Source organism: Temnothorax nylanderi, unplaced genomic scaffold (genome assembly GCF_030848795.1).
Source record: "Temnothorax nylanderi isolate EJ_2023f unplaced genomic scaffold, tnyl_v1.0 TNYL_tig0110_pilon, whole genome shotgun sequence".
NCBI classification, from domain to species: Eukaryota; Metazoa; Arthropoda; class Insecta; order Hymenoptera; family Formicidae; genus Temnothorax; species Temnothorax nylanderi.
In genome coordinates, this window is record NW_027249172.1 from 291,107 (window position 1) to 309,628 (window position 18,522).

At 41.2% G+C, this 18,522-nt stretch overlaps 1 protein-coding gene across 4 annotated transcripts in view; it reads right to left on the reverse strand.

The window, feature by feature from the left end:
• The window catches only part of Mwh (multiple wing hairs), a 65,813-nt gene that overhangs the window by 8,477 nt on the left and 38,814 nt on the right, over positions 1-18,522 (reverse strand). For all 4 annotated transcript variants that reach the window (XM_071712433.1, XM_071712435.1, XM_071712434.1 and 1 more), the window contains 2 exons: positions 12,739-12,811; positions 9,198-9,427 (listed from right to left, as the gene is read on the reverse strand). In XM_071712433.1, the coding sequence (XP_071568534.1) occupies positions 9,198-9,427; positions 12,739-12,811 (303 nt within the window). The remainder of the gene's footprint in view (positions 1-9,197; positions 9,428-12,738; positions 12,812-18,522) is intronic.

Consider the following 18,522-nt stretch of genomic DNA (forward strand, 5'->3'; position numbering starts at 1 on the left):
TTTCTGTATAATATTATTTTAACGGTATGAAACACTTAAACCTTTGAATATTATTATATAGTAAGACAGATAAAGTAGTATTTTGCAGTAACGGTAGAAATGCAAGTGAAAAGAAAGATGATATCGGCACGGAGTATCTTTATTTAACTTTCGTAACATATCACCTTTATCCACATATCCCTTCAATTAGCATTTTCGCTTGGCACAATTTCGCGCGGAAAAAACAATTCTGAGAATAACGCCTTCGTTACTTCATCCCGTGAAACGATTCTTAGCCATTGAACGAAAGTACAGTGAATATTACGATACCACAACGGCGTCGGTTTACGAAGAATCGAGCATTAAAAGCTGTTGAAAAAAATATTCGGAGGCGCGAGTGGCTCGAATGCAGTAGATAAATGTTCAGTACAAGACATCCGGCGTTACGGCGCATAACTTGCCGAAAAAATGTTCCTCGAAATGGGCTTTGTCCAGACGGAAATTGCTGTAAACAGCCACACGCGTGAGTGTGTGAGTGACACGCGGTGAATCGAATACACGGGGGACATGCAAATGAGTATTAAATGCCTCCTATATATCGCCGCGGTCGACGTCTCTCGCGTTTAACGACAAAGAAAGGCGAGGGAGAGGAGAGGAAGACGGGCGGTTCTCTCTTCCCTCTTAACAATGGATGCATTATGTTACCGGGCGTATTATGCATAATGCGCGAGGTATCGCGATACCGCGGCGCAGTACGTGCACGAAATACAGAGGATCCGCTTTTGTTGCCCGCGCCGTAAAAATGCCACGGCGACCGCGTTCGGAGAAAACGAAAGCCCTCGTAGACGATGAGAGTGACAGTAAAAGAGAAAAACTAACACATGTGACTGTCACCGAACATATATATAAGTTCTTTATCTCGATATTTAAGTATTACAGACAGATTCCTTTCTTTCAAATAGTCTTTATCTTCTTTCGTTCTTTTTTTTACGTTATATTGAAAAAAGCAGTTTTTCTTGACAATCAGCATTTTGTGCAAATAAATGGTGCGTAGCGAAGAACAGATTGATGTCGTTGGTAAAAAGTTCGATGAAACCGGACAACTATATTCCAAAAGAACGAGTGTCGAGACCGGCCGAGAGAGAAGCCTCGATACGTACGTATCACTGGGCAGCACATGGCGCATGAATATTGATAAAGCATAAAACATCCACGATAACGGCAACGTGTTTCGATCGCGATGGATAAACCCAATATTACACGTACAAATGTATGATAATGTATGCATATAATTCATGAAAGTAACGTCTATGATAGCGTGTACGTGTTGGTCCCTTTTGTGTAATGTTATTGCTTATCGCTTGACAAAATGACGTTTTCGTGCCGTCTCACATTATTATAATTCTCTCATTACGAGTCTATTTCTCGACAATCTTGCGTAATTTTTTTTGAAATTCAAAGTATTTATTTTATTACGTAATTTTACAGGCATAGAGAGACACGCCAAGTTTTTATCCTTTACTTTGATTTTAAATCTGTTTTGTACGATTTAGAACCTGCGTGAAATTATAATAAAGCCGCAGAAAACCAAAAGAAAATTTTATTAATTAAACATAGGTACGTAGAATCTTAAAAAATATTTTTCTTTTTTTTTCTTTTTAATTTAGGTTTGCCTTAGTAATATTTAGCTAATTAAAGATTGATTTCATATCAATCTTTAATTTAATTTAATATATACACACATTATATAGATATGCATTAATATATACGTTATAGAATATATGCGAGAACTCATCGACGAACGAAGTGCGATAGAGTTAACCGAGTCATAATTGCACGGCGGACTAATGAACAAGGTACAAGTGCACCTCGACACATTTCAAGGACAATGAAGAAACCAGATACAAGAACCACATCGTGGAACCCACTGAGGTGTAACCGGCGAGAAAGAAGGTGCTCAAGGGGCGAACGAGCGCGCGGGCAAACAATGACAGACGTATCGACGTGCACCGCGCAAAAAGACCGGCAACGGCACAGCGGTGTCTGATATCGTGTGAGAGGGGAAAAAAGCTTCCTCGTTTTTCATCGTGCGTGTACTAGGAAGCGGTTATGCATTCGTTATTACGCTAAGCGGAAGCACCTGTGGACTATGAGTGTACCGGCGGGTTCGGTGCCCGGTCGAGGCTTCGCCTTCGAGGCGACTAATACTCGCTCGTGTAAGAAAGGGAGGGAAGGAAAAAAAAAAGGAGAAAAAACGGCCGAAAGATTTTTCCCTTCTTTGTTTCCCTTCGCTTCATACATTTTTACGTATTTTCCCTTTTTTCCTTTAAATTGACTAAAATGAACTCTCGGAGACTAATCGAACGGCCGATTTGTTTTGCATAACGTAAGAATCCTCTGTTAAGATTTCGTACATCGCCATCTTCGTTTCTTACATTCGTGCGCGTTTCCTTTCTGTGCTCGCTGCTGCGTGAAAAAATACATCATAATAAAAATACAGCGTAACGATATCTCTTCTGTCGGATTATATGCGGATTTTATCGCTATAACTACATATCTAATTAAGAAAAGAATCTGTTGGTAATTTCCTAATAAACAGGACTCGAAAGAACGAAAAGAGCAAGTTTGTTTTACAGTTTTGCTTCATATGCTTTTCTATTATATTAAATAAAGGAAATCAATAATTGTAATATTTTCATACTTATGTATATTTTATCAATTAAATAAGTCATTACAATTTTCAAGTTTCTATTATATATATGCCGTCTTGGGATTTGAACGAGGATTTAACAATTCCGCGCGTGTTCACGGGGAAATGAAATAAATTATAAATAAAGTAGCGAACTAGATTCTATCAGGAGAAAGTGGAGTGATTTTAATTTCACGCTATCATCCTCTGATACGATGTCAACTTCCGTTGAATCATGGTAGTTTTTCGAGTTTCCTTTAAGAAGATATATACTCGCCGACCGTAAATTTACTAGAAAGTTGTATGACATGTCTTCACTTTAGATGACTGTTTTGATTGATGAAAGCAATGCAAGAAATAAAGTGAAGTAGTACAAACTAGATTTACTGGATTTAATAGATCTGCTTTGCATAGATTTATTCACTCAATATTACCGTGTTAACGTACATATGTTAATTATAGGATACATATAATTGCTGGGCTAATATAAAAAATAGTAATAAAAAATGATTGATACATATTGATAATAGTACACACATGCAAATTCAAATTCCTAAAAAACATTAAACAATTCTTTATGTAAATTTAAATTTGATTACTTTTTAATCGACACGGTGTGATCTATTTAAAGAAAATATTTTGGAAGTTTTTAGTACTGCATCTTATACCGTCAGATAAAAACTATTTCATTTCATTTATAATTGTGTTCTAGTAAATTACCGTTTACCAGATTATTAAGTAGTTACAATTATCAAGTATTTAGAAAATTATGCAAATTGTTACGATAAATACCTCGTCTGTATTTCTTTGTATGTATGTGTAGACGTATACATATAATTTTACATAACATACTTAGCAATATTTTCGAAAAATATAATTTATGGAGAAGTCTACTTGTAACTATTACCGTTATAAATGAAAACGTCACGAAAGAGTCCTTGCTCGAGGACCCATTCGCCGTACGAGCCGCGCGTACAGCGAATCCGCGAAAGTACAATTAGAGGGCTCTAATAAGGTTTCGTTGCAAATGATACACCTGTCGTTTCAGCTGTTTCAGCCATGGCGAAAGACGGAAGATGCGCGTCTCGGCCAGATCGATTTGCAGCGGTGCGCCACTATACAGTTAGCCGTAATATCGGCATTCGGTTATCCGAAGCCGCTACTTACGGGTTATACGCCGACATCGAGAGGCGCGCAGCGCATTATAACTCATTTATCTGGGACATTCTCGTCCGCCATATGACGCGCGCGCGCGCGCGCGAGAGGATAGAGCCATCAACAGCGCGTACGTTTCTTTTAAAACATCCCTGGTACCGGCGACAGACTGTGGAAGAATTTAATGCTGAGCATCGTCTTTAATCATCTGCCGAGTTAACGGATCCTCGCTGTTCTCCTCCATCTATTTCTCTCTTTCTCTCGGAGCGAAGCGTATACGGTAGATCATTCTCGCCATGTAAATCGTTCATCTCGGGGGAGCGGCAGGATACGTCGCGGGCTTTAATTTCAGGACAGCCGCGAATCGCGATCGTCGTTGAACGCGTCGGATCGTCCGGGCGTAATACACATCACCTCCAAGTAATATCCCTCCTCTGTGCGCTGGAGATCGAATTCCGATCGAAATTGCGCCGGCCGGAGTTTAAACCTTGAAACAGTATCGTACGTGTAATGAATATCATGTCACGGGCGAATCAAGTCGCGCTTGAGAAAGTGGCCAGGATAGAACCCGCCACAGGACAGCAAAATAAAATTACTCATCGGGTCGCCCCGGTCGCCCCGCCTTCGTCCGATGCCTCTCAGGCCTCCTGTTCCTCTTTTCGCTCCTCCAGAGTCCTCCAGATCCTCCTCCGCAGGTCTCCGTTGTCGTTGTCGCATCTCGATCCGTCGGTGCACTCCCTGACCTTCCTCACGCCGTGACACGACGCGGCGACGTTCACGAGCGAAAATCGACGACATCGTCGATTTATGATCGCGCGATATTTTCGACACTTTGCACGACACTCCCGGTATTAATCTCGCGACGCGGCGCGTACTTAATTACACGACGACGACGAAAGAATCACGGCGGAGAAGCTACGAAGGGAAGCTGGTGTACGATCCACTCGACGCCCGTCGACCCGTGATGTCTCGCACTCTCGCAGGTAGACGCTAAAGCCTATTTTACAACGCAAAATGCAAAACGCTAGCTGCAACGTTGTCGCGACAGCCAATCAGAAGCGTCAATGAGTACCACGGGTGATTGGCTGTCGCGACACATTGCGGCTAGCGTTTTGCGTTTTGCGCCCGTTGTAGAATAGGCTTAACGTGGCGGGGAGAATTTCGTTAATCGCGCGGCCAACTTCACTCGCCAGGGAGCGACCGTCGCGAGGACGCTATACTTGCTGCTCCCACACCCGTATTATTCGCACTTTGAACAACGAATATATATATGTCAGGAAACGTTTACGCGTTAATTGATATTATATATGCGCGTACAATCAGTAAGTATAATAATAGAAAATAGAACGGGGCCGCGGATAGCGCGGATTCTCGGCAACACGAGTAGGGGGGGATGGAGGAGAGGTAAGCTGACTAGGCACGCCGAACGGCCGACCGCGCGCCGCGCGCGACGCAGTCAACACCCCCCACTCCCTCCCCATCATTCGTGTTTATCGCGAAGCCGCGGCGCGACGCGCGGCGCCCATCATTCCCCCGATACATGAATACACGTATGCACGTATACGTATCGTCATCGTCGCCCGTCGGACTCCGGCGCGGCGGTTTAGACACTGTACGAAAAACTGTGATATGTCGATCGTTTATTTAATACATATGCTTCGCGGAATTGATACGGATACCGAGGTAGTACATACATCATATTCGATAATATTAACTTTCGATTACATTCTTTCGGACGATCTCGCTTTTCTCAACCTAAACTTGATCGCATCGAATCGCTTTCGGAACGCGGATAAAAGATACGAGCGGACCGTAAATCGAGTGACGCCGCGACGTGTTTAATTACTAATTAGCGATCACGTCTCTATTAACGTTGTACGTATTTAATCGTGTTTCGATATTTGGTGATCGTAGAGGCACAATGCACAATGTTCGCAAATCGATGATTTAATTGCGGTTATTCGAAATCGTCAAAGTGATCTCGCAATCAGCAAAGTAGCGATCGTATTATTTTCCGTTAGCATGTTTCGCGGCATGTTTCGCGGCATATTTCTCTTTGATCTTAATTCATACATTTATTCCTTACGTCGCTTTATATTACAATACGTAAAAGTAATCTCGACATTGTAATATATTCGTTGTTCAAAGTGCGAAAAGTACAAGTGGGAGCAACAAGTGGTAACATTCTCGCGACGGTTGCTCCGGAGTCCGGCGAGTGAAGTTGGCCGCACGATTTACGAAATTCTGTCCGCCATCTTACTACCGTCTATCTGCGGGCTGCGGGGCATCACGGGCGTCGCGCGTCGAGTGGATCGTACAGCTTTCCTTCGCAGCTTCTCCGCCGTGATTCTTTCGTCGCCGTGTAATGAAATATACGGGTCGCGTCGCGAAATTAATACCGGGAGTGCCGTGTTGAAAGTGTCGCGCGATCATAAGCGACGATATCGTCGATTTTCGCGCATGAACGTCGCGTCGCCGCGTCGTGAGTGAGTGAGTGCGAGCCGACGGAGAAGCGACAACGGGACCAACGGAGGAGGACCGAGCGGAGGAGGAGGAGGCCTGGGTGAGGCATCGGGCGACGGCGGAGCAACCGGGGGTGAGTAGCATTATTATTCATTTGTTATATTTTGCTGTGTCCTGTGGCGGATTCCGCCACTTTCTTCGGCGACCGCGCGACTTGATCCGCCCGTTACATATTCGAATAATTTATACTCGTACAAAACCGCGTTCGAGGTTTATAAGTACCTACTCCGGCGCAATTTCGATCGGAGCTCGATCTCCGGCATACGCGAGAAAAAGATTACGTCGCGAACGTCGCGTCGCGCGGTCGCGCCTCTCTTTATTCGCACGATCGTAATATTATACTTACACGATTTTTCGCGATTTAATTATGAATTATGCGAACGAATTAACGCGGATATATATGCAGCCGCTTGCGGCCGCGATTGTTTTTTGCACTGTAGTATTTTAAAATCAGATACCTGCTAAAATCGTTTTAAAAATCGAACGGGCGCGATAATTATTTAAGTATTGATTATCTTGGACACTGCTAATGTAAAAATATCTATTTCTATGTTGCAGATCAACGCAGGGCTGCAACTTACAACTCCGCTGTTGCGCATCGGCCGGTGAGTGATTTTTTTCATTTCAATATCGAGGCAATGGATTTGTAAAAATTATATTACAAATCCAACGTAAATGAAATGTATGCACGAGAAATGAGATATTACAAAAGAAGAAGATCACGTACAGTATTCTATTAATTATTAGACATATCGAAATTTTTATTTAAAATAATAATTTAGCGGTAAAGTGTTCTGTACTTAATCTCATATCTGAATATATTATTTATTCCTACAGTTGCAAATCGCCGGCCGGGATGAGTCTGAGGCTAATCAGACTAATTTTATAATATTAGAAGAGGATAAATAATTATCATTGTTTGCGCCACCAATTTAGGCGTTTGTCTGCTGAAATTATTACAAGCTATATTTAGCCAGAAACAAGATTGCTATCGCGACTTTAATTATTACGACCAATTAGCTAGCTATATGTCGTGGCCGCGATTACAGGCGCTATACGAATCGATGTGAACAAACGTGCCCCGAGCGTCTCGGCGCGAGACAAACATCATCGATCTTCCGACTTTAGCGGTGTGAAGCATTGACAGTCGGGGGGGGCAAAATTTTCTAACGTTAACGCGCGATTCTTAATCATCCTCGGACTTAACAGACGTGAATGTTGCGCACGGTTGCGCATCATGCCCTCGGCATCGCTTTTGCAACCGTGTAAATAATTTTTATGACGTACCGGTTTAGAATCGTGACTAATTCTTGAGAGACATTTCGCTCGCGGGTTCAAGAGTATAACACGAGAGAGAGACTTTTTTATTTGCTTAATTAACTTGTTCTATGTTAAAAATAGATAATCAACTGAGAAATAAATCGCCGTTGGCTCTTATTTGCCTTTAATTTATTTCAGTTGATTGTATCTATCTAAAGAGCTTTATTTTTGTCTAGTTAAAAAGACGTTTATTTTTTCCCTCAAGCGTTGCCCTTTCGACGCTTCCATGAATGTAAGAATTCTTAAGTTGTGAATCAAGTCTCGACTAACATAAGTGTTATAAGTGATTAAGAGGAAAGAATTTTGATGAGCTAGAACGTTTCGCGCGCCTATCTTCTCCCGTGAAAAGCCATAAAAGGTAACTGTAAACTGATTCTGCGTATATTTTTTTAATCGTCCGATGAATATTCGATCGATGATTTCTCTTGCATATGTCATATATTATCCCTGATGAGTTACGACTCGAAATTAAAGAATTTTCGGATTTGAAAGCGCGAATGTGAGAATTTGGATTTCTGCATCGTCCGAGTTTCTCTGAATACTTGCCTCGTTTTCGATTTATACTTGGCGTCTCGCGCGAGATTAATATCTTACATCTCACTCATTAGTTCCACCTAGAGAGCACGAACAGTGAGTGTTATTTTAATCGTTCGCAAATAATTCATACCTACTTCATACTTCCGCGTGTGTTTCTCGCGTGTTATACCTTCAGAAATTCGCTATATTCCGAGAATATGAGAATGAACGAATCCGCGTTACAAAATGAGCGGTAATCGTTTCCTGTAGAATTTTTCCTTGTAATCGGGTAATAGCCAAAAAACGCGACGCATGTATGATATTAAGAAAAGAATTCAAAAGATAAATAGCATTCGTCACTGTAGGTAAAAATGTCTGAGGCAGAATAATTTATAAACAAATTTATCTCTGTAAAAGGAAAATTCATGCAAAAATGTAAGCAAGTTATTCGTGCTACAAAAAATAGAAAATTATTTCTATCTCTGACAAGCTTAATTTTCCTATGTTTGGATCTTATACAGGCATATACACACAGTAAAAAATTTTGTGTCAATGGAAGTCCACTCTCAATTTTGTGTTAAAATAACTCATTCATTGTGTTATTTTTGACATTTAGAAATGTTATATCGACATTTATAACATTTCTAAATGTCAAAAATAACACGATAAATGAGTTATTTTAACACAAAATTGAGAGTGGACTTCCATTGACACAAAATTTTTTACTGTGCATACGCACGTAGATAAACTTACGTGTGTGAGCCGCCCACACATACAGAGTAAATTCTTCAGATGTTGTTTTTTGAAACTACTTTGCTTTTTAATTAAATCATACTTATAATTTACGTCAAAATTAAATATTAAAAAAAATCATCAAATTCACATCAAAATTAAATATATCGATAAGCAAATAATTATTATATATATTATCTAATAAATATTAGAAAAAAATTAGCAAAAATCAATATTATAATATTTGTTAGTGACAAATGATTAGTATCATAAGGGCACTGACCTGGGAAAGGCGAGTCTGAGATCGGCTCTGAGTTTATTTAACAGCTCGCTGACTGACGTGAACTGTCTCAAGGTCATCTCGCCACTTCCGGATGCGTAACCGGAACTCGAACTGGTTGTCGACGGCAGAGTACCTTGAGAGTCTTGAACGGTTCCTAATGGGCGTCTTCCCCATCGTCTCAGTGCGATAGCGTAATCTTCGGCATTATACGTGGGTGGTCTTAAGCGTTCCTACGAACAGTTTGATCATTTGTTTAGAAAGAAAATTATTAAATTATATTTTATTCCATGAAATATCAGCTTATATGATTAATGACATTTTCTATCACATTGAAAATAATTCGATTTTATCTGTGACGAAATAAAGCCCTTCTATAAGATCATTAAAATAATGACGAAATGATCGTCGTTGGAAATGTCGTCTTAACTTGAAGAGTTCATTTATTAATTGATCTATACAGAATTAGTATTACAGTGTCAGTATCTCGTACATCGAGTGAATCTTGAAGAGCACACGAATTATTGCCGCTTACACGTATGAAATATTTATGTCGAAGGGTAGGAAGATATCTACGGTTAATTTCAGGGCGCTTCCGATCATAAATTGATAGGATCGTAGTGATTATCGTTTTCTCTCGTTGTCCATAAGTTGCGGCGGTAGCTGCTGGATGCTGCTACGAGAACGGTTACGGCGCGGCGCGGCGATGAAACTAGGATCGATGATCAAAAGCAATTGCTCATACGGTTTGATTTCCGCCAGTACGAATAGATTAAAATATATTTAGACAAATTTGTGTTTTAGATAAAAGAAATTTTAAATGAATTTAAGAAATTTGTAATTAAAAGAAAACGCGTCGTTAATCTAAGATTCTTGTGCATGACAAATCGATTCATTTATGCAATAATGAACGTTAATTTGCATTAATATCAATAAAATCACAAAACTGAATACTTTGTGCGAATAAATTTATTCCGTTTTAGTCGCGACAATAAAATACATACATCAAGCCTTTCTTACTTTTAAGTGTTTCGGGAAGCGATTCTAATCAGCGATGCTTCCTAATACGCGCTGTTGTACTCCACGCGAACAAATTACGTAAAATTGATTTACTTTCATGCTTACGGTTAACGCAGAATGTATAAATTATGAAGCAATCCGCTATTGACGCACACGGAAGCGGTATAAATTATTCAAATGAGTCAATTACATTATGAATCGTTCCCGTAAGCGCGTACGGTTCTTCTATTTCAATATAACGCACGCTTATCAAACGGCAGCGCGCGGGGTTAATCGAACGAGCCGTCTTGAGAAGTCGCAGCAAGCGCGATCGTTGAAGAAGATTCAGAGACTCCCAATTAAATAAACTATATGAGAGAATTCCTTAAAATTATCCCGTTTTTATTCGTACAAATGAAGCAGACGTTGATGCATAAATAGTAAAAAATACAGAGGGAGTTTGTAGGAGTTTGTCTAGGTGCAGGTTTGAAGGAAGAACAAAAAAAGGGGGGGAACAAAATAGAAAGGAAATCGAAAAACCCACGATATTCTCGCCTCTCTGGTTTGCGGTCGTACATCTCGTCCGGATATCGCATTGTCGCGGTCGATCGCATTCACCCGCGGCTCTCGCTCGCGAGTAAATAAACACTATTTATGACAGCGGAGAACGCAGCGTGACAATGAGAATACCTCGATATAATTTCTTAACACTGTTTATGCGCACCACGTCTACCCCGATCGGTCGCTCAGACCCGCTTGTTCCTTTCCCGCACACATCGTCTCGAAAATAAACATTCTCTGTTATTCTTTGCATTGAATTTTCCGAGTATTGATTTTATACAGCGGACTTGTAAGATTATATGTCGGAAATCTCGAAGATCGGATGCGACGGGTATTATCAGCGAAATTACAGCTGGATCGTCCGGCGATTTCGTAAAACTGCAGTATAGCAATTATAAGATAAAAATAAAAGAGAAAAAAACATTGGATGGCTTTTAGAAAGCACGAATTTAAATCGATTACACGACGTGAGGATCATTAGCAATCACGATCAATCACGCTCGGGTACTTATTGTTATTATATCCACGAGGAACGTTCCTGATTGGATCTCGTTACAGCGAGATACGACGCGTGCCGACGTCGCCTTCGTTTTGGCTTGTCTTTACGTGACATCGTGATGATGAGAGATAAGATTCTATAGCAATTACGATCATAAATATAACTTGCTTATTAATTAACTTACGGGGGATACGTTCGCGCTTCGTGTCGGGAAAAGAAGACGAGCTATTTTTTTTATCCTCCGCTTCTTTTTAAATTTCTAACTTGGAGCGAAAGTAAAAAACGCGAGGTTGTGTGTGTGTGTGTGTGTGTGTGTGGCGCACGCGGCTTATAAAATTGATGATTTATCGAAAGTGTTAATAACAACACTTTCGATACGCCATCAGCTTTACATTCATTTTACGCGTCCCTTCCGCAATTTAAGTGAAATCGCCGCCGAGACTTTCCCGCAACGATGGAACATCATCGTATGGCTGCGCGTACATACTTATACGATATCTCGTCACAGTCGATCTAATTTCGAGTCCGTCCGCGATTTCCATTTTCATCCGACGAAATTGAGCAATTTCGATCTAAACACTCGTAAAATCCGCGACTTTCATGCGCGTTAAAGTGAAACTACTTACGTCGGCGATCCGCCTTTTGGATAGTTTTTGAATTAACACGGATGTGACAAAACGACGAAACAGATACGTTTATCCCTGATTAATTAAATTGTTCATGGATAATTATCGTTATCTCACGGCATATATTAATATCGACTATTACGTGCTGTAAAATAAACTTGTATAAACTATAAATTTTAACGCACATGAGCAAGATTCGCTAATGATCGCGATATCAAGACATATATATTGGTTTAATTGGAAGAGAAATTGTATCGCGGAAATTGATGTTCATTAATCGCGCGTGTGACAGTATGAGATATATATTATCTCTCATAATGCAAAAAGCAAAATATCATAAGCCAGTGGGAAAGACATGCGGGAATATTTATGAGACACCATGTGCAATATATAATCAAGCTGTACGCGCGCGTATGCCGTTAGCGACAAGGTCAAGGCGGGAAGTGACTTGCCACTTCAGCTCGGCAAGGCCAGCTCTATTCTCTTAATATTAATATCCTCTTTCTTGTCGTACGCGCTCGAACCAGGTTTAAAAGAGGCGATGGGGTTCTCACGGTGTGCGTAGCGCAAAATGAAGATCGGTCGTCCTGCCGATGCCGGTCTGGCCTGTCTCCTATGTATATTTACTCAAAGTTGAAAGATATGCTAATCGGAAACTTCCTGCCGGTCGTCGCACGCCGTGGAAGTCGTGGAACGGCTATTTAACGCGGCTCCGGTTACATCATAAAGCTTCCGCGCCTGTTTACACGCCGGCGAAGCCGACGCCGCGACGCGGCGACGGCGACGTGCGACACAATCGTTTTCAGCGTGTTCGTTAACATCGGTAACGTACACCGTAATTTACTTAGCGTTGCCTTACCTTTTCCGGTTGCGGTCCCCATGGTTTCACAACCAGCAGTTCCTCCTCCGCATTGGGCGCCATGTCCGACTCGCTGAAAAGTCACAGAAAAAAATGCTTCAGAAAGTGAACGGGTAGTATGATTCTTTCGGCTTAAAAGAAAGACACATATTAACATAGTTACGTAAGTACACGATTTTATTTTATTGTTTACTTAAAAAACGTGTATTTAAAATTGAAAGTACAACGAAATCAAAACGAAGTAAAGGTTGACTTATGTTTTCCTTGTTTTTGCTGCTTACGAGAGAAACATTAAAAGAATGTGAATTTTTTTTCTTCTGTATACCAAAATTAGTAATTTTAGTAGCATTAATAGCATTTTTGAAACATTGATTGTTTTTTTAAAACTATATTTTAGAATAAGATGGAAAACTACTCTTTTTCTTATTTTACACATATATTAGATACAATTCAATTTGTATGCACAGTTAAATTCATAGTATCAAATTATACTCAATTTGAGTCGTTTTTTACCATTCCTGTAGGTCGTCACTGCTCTTACTCAATATTTCGTTAATTTAACTAAACCAATAAAGTTAAAATAATACTATTTTGTGTTAAAATAATAAATTTCGACATATATGGTAATTAAAAATAACAAAGTGTTATTTAAGTCGAGGTATTTAAATTTCATCCTTTAACAGTGTGTATTCCAGATTTTTTATGAAACTAAACTTTACGAGAATTTGTAAAAGCGCATAGCTATATTATATTAATCCACGCATGACGATACGCAAAAAGAATTAATTTATTTCGACGTATAATGCAAGGACAAAATTCCTGCAACATCGTTTCTGACGTTTCGCAATTCAATGCGAATGAAGAAGCGGAAGTGACATTGAATTCCTACCGCATCCGATTCGAAGAAAGCGCGAGGCGGAAAATCTCAAGACAGTTAAGAGCATTGTTCTTCTTGAAAAAAAATGCCATCTCTTTCTTGGTCACTTTCATACAATGCAGAACGTTGTGTTTAATTAAAGAGTCACGCACATCGCGCTCGCGCTGTCGATCGTCCGTGCTGTAGAGCGATTCCGCGGAATTTGCTTCGTGGTATTTTCAAACGGTACCTCACTCACGCGGTGCGTTCCGCCAGGACGGAGGCGATGGCGCGTATACCAGCACTGTATGCGTTATTGTAACAAAAATGGAAATTAATTTTCATCGCTATTTCGCTCGTTCTACGTTTCCATTCCGCCCGATTCTTGAGAAATTCGCTTATCCTCTCTTCTGGAGAAACGTAAGTATACGCATCTCGTGATCGAGAGCCCGAAAATCGCAAGATGCGTAAAGAATTTCGCGATAAATTTCCGAATTCTTCATGAATATATGATGTATATTTTATCGAGAGAAAGAGAGAGAACTCGCCATCAGAAATTGATTCAATAAGGAGGACTTTAATTAATAAGGAGGTCTTCCATCATTAACTTTTGACGCTTCGTTCGAATGTGCGATTTATATCGCAGCGTCACGATGATCTCGCGCGATTACTCGCGGTAATAATCGCAATTGTATTAGCGCGAGAGATTCTGGTTATCGCGCCGGTAATTGCGTTTCACACCTGCGCACCTGTCCGGTATGCAGATACAATCTTATCCGTATCTGAGATAAAGGCGGAGACTCCTCTCGCGAGCGCTCTGGCATTTCACGGTCCGACTGCTGCGCGGTGCAATGGATTCTACCACGTATAACATTACGAGGACAGGGACCACGGATGCTTAGTTTTCTAGGTTGCCCCATGATAATAATGGGAGTTATACGATCGTGTCGCGGTCACGATCGACCGTATGATCGTGCATCGATGCCTTCGATGGCAAGCCGAGTGGATCGGAGATGTACCATGATGTTTGATGGTCACGTCGTGACCTTACAAATCACCACCGTAACCGTAATCACCGATTCCCGTAATTCGATTTAAAGGTTACTATTCGTAACATTAGCGCCGCGTTACAACCGGTATATTAAACGCCGCGCTGTGAATCTTGTATCACGCGATTGACTTTCTAGTCGGATGTTCCATCGCGTATAATATACGTATTAACATGAAACTGTCGTAGGAAAATTTACAGTGTATAATGCGTGTAAGATGTATAACTGATTTAGAAAAACAAACAAAATTGTAACAATTGTGCTATTTAGTTATACTTATTTAATTACTTAATTTCAGTTAATCTGCTTACTTTTATTTTATGAATATTGATTTGATATCTCAATGCATTCCAATGAGAACTTTTATGAAGTCAGCATTTTGTTTTCAGAATTTCGCCAGAACTGAGAGAGACTCTGGCTCTTTCCTATAGGAAACTCCAGAGTTCCCAAAAAGCCTGTGCTTAAAAATGTATGCTGAAGAAAAAAATTCTGATAATTAAATATAAAAAATAAATACAAAATGTTAAGTATTTTTGTTATGCGAGACACACATCTAGACAGAGAGTTCATGTTTTAACCTTTTTATTTTAATCGGGATCGTGATATAAAGATGGAGAGAAATTATTGAAAATTTTGCAATAAAAATTTAATTTTTTCGTAAAAATGTTTCCATAAAATTATGTTTTCGAACGTAAGGAATTCAATCAATTGCATCGAAATTCTGAGAACGGCACGCTAACTTCTCAAGGATTATCCGATGTCGCTCTACTCTCGGGTGTCACACGCGTGGACTTCCCTCACGGAAGCCCCCGACGAACACGTGCGTACGTACGTATGCGGGTACACTTGAAACGCGTGCTTGGGTATAACGCGAAGGAAAAGGTACGCGTCGTAAGTGCGTACCCTACTACTCGGAAACCGTCGAGGCATTGACCCGCGCGCGAGTGCGGTTAAGTCACCACATGTGCACGCGTGGATTACCCGATATATGTGCGCATCTACGTGCGTCCGCTACGCCGGCACACGTATACATGCAAGCGCGCGCGGTGCGCTTCAATAGCATTAAAACGGCCCACGCTCCTCCACCGCCGTATCCCTTCGCGGCTACTACCGCCGGCCTCTAAACAATTCGCCACCGTATACTCAACCGTAGATTTCCGTAATACACATTAGATCGTCAGCAGGCCGCAATTACCTAGCGATTAGACGCTGACGAGGCTATGATGGAACCCCCCTATTTTGAAATTGTCGAGTTATCTTTCTATTCTGAAGTAAATCTTTCCTAATGGGAATAAAAATGTGTTGTATGTTTTCCCCTCTTCCTCTTCCCAATAGGAACAAAAATGTTGCACGTTCTCTCTCATTAATTTTTTCTATAGGTACTGTTATATGTGATCATGCGATAAATGTGTGGTGCAAGAAAAGGGGGAGAAGAAAATTTCACTTTACGGAAAGGCAGTTCCAGAAGTCCCATATTACGTCTGCGATGTAACAAGGACTCGCTATTTTTATTAGCCTGAAATATACACGGTTGATGATACCGAATACACGACACCGGATGAGATCGTCTTTCTCGTTGAATGTACGTTCCTTGTAAGAAGTCCCGCTTGAGCGACGATCGGATAGCTTTAACCAGTCAGAAATAATTAATACATTCGATTGCACAATGCGCCGTTCTTAACACGCACGCGATGGAAGCGCGTTCCCCGTCGTGTGCGTCCAGCGATGTACGAGTAACGTACGTTCCACATAGGATACATTACATAGTGGGATGCGCAAAGAGGCGCCGCGCTCTTCGAGGCCGAGGACGACCGCGGAAAATCTTGCGACTGAGAACGCAATGTCGTTCATCTGCCTCGTTACGACCTGCGTGCGAGAACGAAATTCTCTCGCCTCGTCAATTAAACATATACGTTTATACATAAACATACGTAAAAATGTCCAATGCACTTGTAACGCGATTTACAAGATGGTCATTTCAAAACGAAATATTCGCTCATCGTCAAACGATTGCGCGGTAATAACGCGATTCTCTTCGGTGTCGAGATGAAAAGGCATTTTCAAACTTACCGAGCCATCGAGAAAAGTACATAGGGCTCGGCTTCATTGTGTGGAAAATTGATAGGTACTGCAGAGCGTAACGAGGTGCCGCGACTCGTTAAAACGATTATTCCCGTCTGGTCGAACTGTTGCGTAACGAAAAATATCGGGAGATCTAATACCATCATCGACTCGTAATAACGGAGAGGCCGAGTTTCCACCGGCAATTAACCGGCAACTAAATATCAATTTATCTCTCTTCTCTTCGGCATAATTAATTAAATTCTTGCGTCACCTCTATTCCAGAGGTGACGCAAGAATTTAATTAATTATGCCGAAATTTCAAGAGTCAGACGTGTTCACGCGCATCTCGAGACTCTTCCTTCAATTCGAAAGCAGCTACTTTAACGGCACAATTGACGAAATGGTATCCGCGAAGCGTCTAGTGGAAGCAACGCCGCAGATCCGTGTTCCACGGTTATTAAAGTCGAGGTCGTCCTGAGCGCCAACGGTTGAGAGGGTACAGTTGAATACGAGAAGAGGTCATCGCGAGAGCGATTGCGAGGGGGTGCGAGGGAACCGCGGGGGGGGGGGGGAAGGGGGAGGGGAGGAAGACATTGTAAGCATCACGATGCTCGTAATGCTTTCCGTCGAGTGTTCCGCCGCATCAGATATCGCGGCGCGCGGATGAGCGCGCGCGCGGAGAACGTCTTCTCGAGCGGAGAGTCGGAGAACGCGTTCGGGACGCGCCGCGCCGAGCCGCGCCGAGGAAGAGACGCGAGAGAGAAGAAGGCGCCACGATCCCCGGGACCTCGGATCGTCGATCTTGACGACCATTAGCGGAATACACGTGAAGTCCAGGGGGATTTTTCCGTTATGACTGTTCCGGGAGCTATGCACGCTGGAATGCTAACCGAGCCCGGCGCGATGCCCGGAAATGCAGTCCCGTCTACCATACCTGATTCCTCGCCGATTGCGAAAGAAATACGTTCGTATTTCCCCCGAGGGGGCTGCAAAAACCAGCCGGACGTTCGTCGAGCTTTCGCGCGCGGTACGTAACGCTAGATTTCGTCCCTGTACACGCCACGGAGCTTTCGCGGATTCGCGGCACGAGCTTGAAGATTTTTTTATAATCGATTTTTATAACCGATCGAAATATCAAATCGAGAGCGGTACGTGCGTGTGGGATGAACATTTGAACCAAGGGGGTCAAAATGATTTATTTGACATTTTTTTAAATAATTATTATTTAATTATTTATAAAATATCATAATTTTTAAAATTTTCTCTAACTTTTATTAAAATATACAGATATAATTAATTTTATAAATTTGCTTCCTATTTTTCTTTTTTTTATTTTGACCCCTTTGATATAGAAATAAGTATAGTTAATATTCGGTGGTTCTAGTATTAAAAATAAAATATAAGAATTTCAAGTCACGCGAATTTATCCGTTTTTATGCACATTTATTCTGTTATCTTTTTACGCGTGCAGCATATAAACGTAAGGGCTATTTACGCTCCGAGGCGTGTACGTGATAACAATTATGATATTATCCGGCATCAAATAACTATACTAACTCTAACTACACTGTCATGGGATTTGTAATAATCTCACATTCTAACCCGATGAATAATGAATTGCCCAGGGTCATTTAAAGTGTATTAAAGTTCGTGCGTGCGCGGTTCGGATGGCCGAGAAATAGCTACTTTACTCGTGTATCATCGTGAATCGTAATCACGATATCGTGCGCGATTTACATTATGTTTATTAGATAATCAATATGGAAATAAGTTCTTGATCTCCGAAGTCACGCTACATTCCTTCGTAAATCGGGA